Genomic DNA, 5,868 nt, shown 5'->3' on the forward strand with positions numbered 1-5,868 from the left:
CAATCTAATCCCTACCATAGTCTAATCCCTACTATATGCTTTTGTACATATTGTGTAGTGTATGTATTGTAGTCTAGGGCCAATTTAGGGGGAAGTCAATTAACTTTACTGTATGTTTTTGGGATGTGGGAGGAAACCGGAGTACCCAGAGGAAGCCCACGTAGACACGGGGAGAACATACCGGATCAGTGAATAATGGTGCACAGCGCCTATGCATAAAAATGGCACCGCATTAAAAAGATACGCTTATTGCTATTTATCGTTAGTATTGCATAATGATGGCGCAGGGAAAAAAAAAGAAAACGGCACACACTAACGTTATTTATGAATAGTGGCACACACTAACGTTATTTATCAATAGTGGCACACACTAACGTTATTTATCAACAGTGCCGTTCATTTGCCAAACAGCAGACATTATTGCCCACAGTAACGTTATTTATCAATAGCGCCCTACATAAGCCAAACTGCAGACGTTATTTAACTTCAAAACGGGGAATGGATTTAATGTAACACTGTCAAGGTTAGGGTTAGGCACCACTGGGGGGGTCTTGGGGTTTGGCACCACCAGGGGGGGTCTTAGGGTTAGGCACCACCAAGGGGGTCTTAGGGTTAGGCACCACCAGGAGGGTCTTATGGTTAGGCACCAACCAGGGGGGTCTTAGGGTTAGGCACCACCAGGGGGGTCTAGGGGTTAGGCATAGGTACAGGGAGGGTTCTGTGTGAGAGTAGGGTTAGGAATAGTTACAGTACAATATACACCACCAGGGGGGTTTTAGGGTTAGGCACCACCAGGGGGGTCTTAGGGGTTAGGGATAGGTACAGAGAGGGTTCTGTGTGTTAACGGTAAATAACAATAAGGCTTTAACGTTAAATAACAATAAGGCTTTAACGTTAAATAGCGATAAGCTGCAAACGGATTAGCGGCAACACCGTGCGCCATTATTCTCAGGCGCCATTTTCAGATGGATGCGAACATACAAACTTCTTGCAGATGTTGACCTGGCTGGGATTCTAACCGGGGACCGAGCATTGCAAGGCAAAAGCGCTGACCACTACGCCACCGTGCTGCCCACCGTGCTGATCATAAAAAGGATTGAAAGGGTAAAAAAAAAAAATGTTTGTATGGCTGACTGTATCCCTATCGAAGAGATACCACCTTAGTTCTCTTTCCCGTAACCCTAATGTTGGAACAGGAAGTGAAAAAAACATCCCAGGAACTAAAATACAGACATCAGTTAGAAATGTTGATAAAAATGAGATAAAAAGATTTGAGAGGGGAAATATAATCCTTTGCAGGGAGCATTGCACAACCTTCACCGGTGAGTTATGCGAGCCGGGATCACCAGTGCCGGCAAGCAGCTTTTTTATGCAAGGCTCTTGGACGGGCGATTTGATGACACATGGCAACAATTAGGTTTCATGTAGATTAAAACTTTGATGAAAGCGACAAGGTTAAAGCTTTCGTAGACCTTTCCCGTCAAATGGAATTAGCTCAAATCTTTACTAATTCACTTCTCTGGCGGTTTCTGATGCATTTTCCGACAGACCGAATTTTAGAGCAGCCGGGCACTTCTCCATCTCTGCTAAACAATCTGAAATGATGTCCTATTCTCTGACATAACATGCAGGATGTGGCACTGCAGTTCACTCACTGTCGGGGTTGCCATTAGGCACAGCAGGCACCTGCCTAGAGGTGCCACTTTTGGAGGAACACCTAAATAGATAAGCTCTTTTAAAATGTATAATATATTTTATCATTTATATAATATCAGTTCCAGCGTGGATCACTCATACTTGTTCATTCAAATACTGATAAAACGCAGGTATCTTAAAGCAACAATGCAAATATGCCTGAGGGAGGTGGTGCACAGTTTGAAAACTTAGGAAAGCCAATCAAATTTCAGCGTATATACACAGGAAGAGAAAAAGAAGAGAGAGAGGGGGGGAGGCAGCAGTGGTGATACATCTAGCAGTTCAAAGGGACAACAACATCATGAAGAAAGCATATGAGGAGCTGGAGAAGTATTGAGGCCTGAAAGAAGAACTAGAGAAGATGTAGAAGGCAAAGGCCAGTATGGTCCAGTAATGGTAGGAGATCACCGAGCGGTGAAGTTGGAAGAGTAGTCTGAATAATTCTTAGGAAAAATGTAAAAAAAATCTGGACCCCCCCATCCCAGTATAGGAGGACATAAGCTTGAAGAAAGGACACAAACAGGCAGCCCACGCAGGGCTGGAGCTACCATAGAGGCAACCTAGACAATTGCCAACCCAGGGTCCCGAGCTGGTTGTCAGGCCCCACCAGGTTTCCCCAACATAACTGTTGCTCCCTGGTTCACCCGCAGAGTCTTCAGCAGAAAACGTCTCACCTGCCCCGGTGGATAAACTGCTATGTCAGTCTATGGTCCATGTGCTTCCTGTCCTCGCAGGGGCACCTCTCCTACACAACCTGGTGCATGTTAATACATAAGATGCAGCCAATGGAGGATGAAGACGGGGAGCGCATAGAGAGGAGTAGGCTCGCCGTGACAGGTGAGATGCTACTCTGCTGAAGACAAAGACTCTGCAGGGGCCCCGGGGAGCAACAGTGAAGTTGGAGGGAGACCTGAGGGGGGGGGCGCAAGGCAGCTAGCTTGGGGCCCCGGTGGGGCAATTTTTTACATCAACAAAGGGGCCCCTAGTGCTGCTTTAGTAAAGAGGGCCAGGTCTGTCGGGGGTCTGCCTGGAGGCCCTATTGTAGCAAGAACCAGCTCTGTGATCTCGTATGGCTAGTACAAAACAAAAACAATATATATATGTGAACTTTGATGCCCCCACAAATGTTCCCTTGCCTCTCCTTGGTGACCCTCACAGCCTGGGGGCCCATCTCACACCGGTCATAAGACAAGTGTGGCCATCATGATCTTCACACCCATAACAAGTGTAGCTACAAAACACCTAATGTGAAGTATAGTCCCGAGTATCAGAGGAAGGGAAGGTTAGTAGATGGGACTCAATCCCCACAGCTCTTGGCCTCCCTGCGATCGCACTATCTGCTCCCCTGTGGGTACACCCTTGTCTATACTGTATGCATCAGAAATATATAGCAGAAATAAAGTAAAAATCACAGTTGCCACTTACGTTCCCCTGATATTCATCGTGAGGACCCGGCTGAAAAAGTGGCTCTTCATCACTGGACACATCGCTCTCGTCTTCGCCTTCGGAAGCCCTCCTGTGCATCGCGCGGTGAAATATCGAGGTCATGGCTGCCTGGGTAGTGAGAGAACAGAAAAAAGCCTAAGTTCTGCAGAGTTCACCAGCCAGGAAAACTCCTCGATTGCTGCTGTCTTTAGACGCAGGGTGATAAAAACACAATGTAGGTCGGATCTCACTCAGTATCACACCCACGGCCTCTCACCTCGCCATTCAGCTGTGTCTCCAACGGGCTGGAACAGCAGAATTCTGGATTCTAGTTGTATCTGCTCTGTGGTCTCCTCTTTAGCTGTATTCACAGAGGCGGCCTGCTGATGCTGGCAACCTCTGCCTGTTTCAATGCTTTTAGCTGCATAGGATTTTTTTTTCTTTTTTCTTTTTACGAATTACTATCAGTTTTTGTTTACCGACAACTTAAAGCTGAACTCTGCACCAAAACCAGAAAGGTTCATTTCTGTCCGGGAGGAAAAAATACCCTTTGTCTCAGATCCAGAAAGTTAAACATTTTTTAATCTGTATATTGCCGTTTTTATTGAAATATTAGAATTACTTTGCGCTAGTTTTTCGATGCACATTTTGTCTCCTGCTGAGTCTATGCTCCCGCCAGGGGTGCCTCTAGCCATTTTGTCACTCCAGGCGAGCGAACCTGTGGTGCCCCCATCTGGCGTATCCGTGTCCCTCCTCCATGCCGGCAGTCAACCCCTTCCCCCCCCCCATAGTGCTGCAGTGAGGGTACAGGACTGATATTTTCCTAATGCACAGAGAAGACAACAATCCTATATAATAAAAGGCAACTGTCCCTGCTCACAGCACGCGTGCGACGGGTGCGCAGAGATAGACCTAGCCCGTTTTTAAACGGGCTAAAGTCACTAGTGTAAATTAATACAGCCAGCAGCAGGGGTGAGCCTGGGGTGCCTGGCACCTGGGTGCAAGATTCTCTCTGGCGCCTATGGGAGTGGTTAAATAAACCGCGCCCAACCACATAACCACACCCATGTACTGCCTAATCACACCCACACCTTCCACCTCTTTACGCATGCATGTGATACCCCATTCCTACCTCTCTTCCATGGGCTTGCTCCTGGCTGGCTTTGGCTGCCTGCCAATCTGCTAGTCTCTGGACTGACTCAGGTTGAGAGGCTCTGCGAGTGCGACGCAGTCACACACTGCGTATTTATGGCTGTCTGCGGTCACCCTACTCTCGCTCGCTGTCGTCGGCTCCTCCCCCCGCCAAGCCCAAGCGTGAGGTGGGCTGCCTGTATCTTTCCCGTTGCGCCGCGCAGCCTGCCAGTGTTGCCAACCTTTCACGTTATTTTTTACTGACAAATACCTAAAAATTTACTGACAAAAGATTATTTTTACTGACAAAATTTCCCCACTAAATGCACATAAGAGACAGCGTTTCACCAGTAAATGCACGTAATGACAGGCAGCCTTTCATCAGTAAATGCACATAATGAGAGACAGCTTTTCACCAGTAAATGCACATAATAAGAGACCGCTTTTCACCAGTAAATGCACATAATAAGAGACCGCTTTTCACTAGTAAATGCACATAATAAGAGACCGCTTTTCACCAGTAAATGCACATAATGAGAGACCGCTTTTCACCAGTAAATGCACATAATAAGAGACAGCTTTTCACCAGTAAATGCACATAATAAGAGACCGCTTTTTACCAGTAAATGCACATAATAAGAGACCGCTTTTCACCAGTAAATGCACATAATAAGAGACCGTTTTTCACCAGTGAGTGACAGGGAGCCCCTTTAGGCAGTGAGTGACAGGGAGCCCGTTTGAGCAGTGAGTGACAGGGAGCCCCTTTAGGCAGTGAGTGATAGGGAGCCCGTTTGAGCAGTGAGTGGCAGGGAGCCCCTTTAGGCAGCAAGTGACAGGGAGCTCGTTTGAGCAGTGAGTGACAGGGAGCCCGTTTGAGCAGTGAGTGACAGGGAGCCCCTTTAGGCAGTGAGTGACAGGGAGCCCGTTTGAGCAGTGAGTGACAGGGAGCCCCTTTAGCTAGTGAGTGACAGGGAGCCCGTTTGAGCAGTGAGTGACAGGGAGCCCCTTTAGGCAGTGAGTGACAGGGAGCCCCCCAGCCGCCGCCGCTCCTGCTCCCCCTCACCTTGCAGACCTCAGGATCAGTGGCGAACCGACCAGTACGAGCGGGCGCCGGACGCACCCGCTCTATATGCGGAAGTGATGTCACTTCCGCATATCAGGGCAGGTGCTGGGTCCTAGCGCCCGCACGATTGGTCGCCACCTGATCGAGGTCTGAGTGAGGCGCCAGGAGGGAGGGGGGGAGCAGCGGCGGTGGCCACAGGGACGGAGGGAGCGGCGGCCACAGGGGGTGAGCAGCGGCCAGGCGGCGCCTGTCTGAGACAGGCGCCTAGGTGCAATGCACCCGCAGCACCCGCCCAGGCTCGGCCCTGGCCAGCAGGGCAGACTTGTATGTTTGGTGGAGGATTGCAGAGAAAGTCAAACCAACTCTTGTGACTGTTTCTACAGGAAGCAGCAACAGCTGCAATTTGGTCCTCTAGTCTGGTGACACGATGCATCATACATACACTGCATTAGCTGATCTCCTGAGTGTGGAAAGTTATTGTGTAATGCCAGCAGACGCCATCCTGTAAAATCAAAGGATTTTTATTGTGCAGTGAATGTGCTATATGATATAGC

At 48.7% G+C, this 5,868-nt stretch overlaps 1 protein-coding gene across 1 annotated transcript in view; it reads right to left on the reverse strand.

The window, feature by feature from the left end:
* The window catches only part of LOC137538126 (ninjurin-2-like), a 107,885-nt gene extending 104,464 nt beyond the window's left edge, over positions 1-3,421 (reverse strand). The window contains exons 1-2 of the mRNA XM_068260139.1: positions 3,398-3,421; positions 3,121-3,249 (exon numbers count right to left, since the gene is read on the reverse strand). Coding sequence (XP_068116240.1) covers positions 3,121-3,243 — 123 coding nt within the window. The 5' untranslated portion in view covers positions 3,244-3,249; positions 3,398-3,421. The remainder of the gene's footprint in view (positions 1-3,120; positions 3,250-3,397) is intronic.
* Between the last annotated feature and the right edge of the window lie 2,447 nt (positions 3,422-5,868).

The sequence above is a fragment of the Hyperolius riggenbachi genome, chromosome 11 (genome assembly GCF_040937935.1).
Source record: "Hyperolius riggenbachi isolate aHypRig1 chromosome 11, aHypRig1.pri, whole genome shotgun sequence".
NCBI lineage: Eukaryota > Metazoa > Chordata > Amphibia > Anura > Hyperoliidae > Hyperolius > Hyperolius riggenbachi.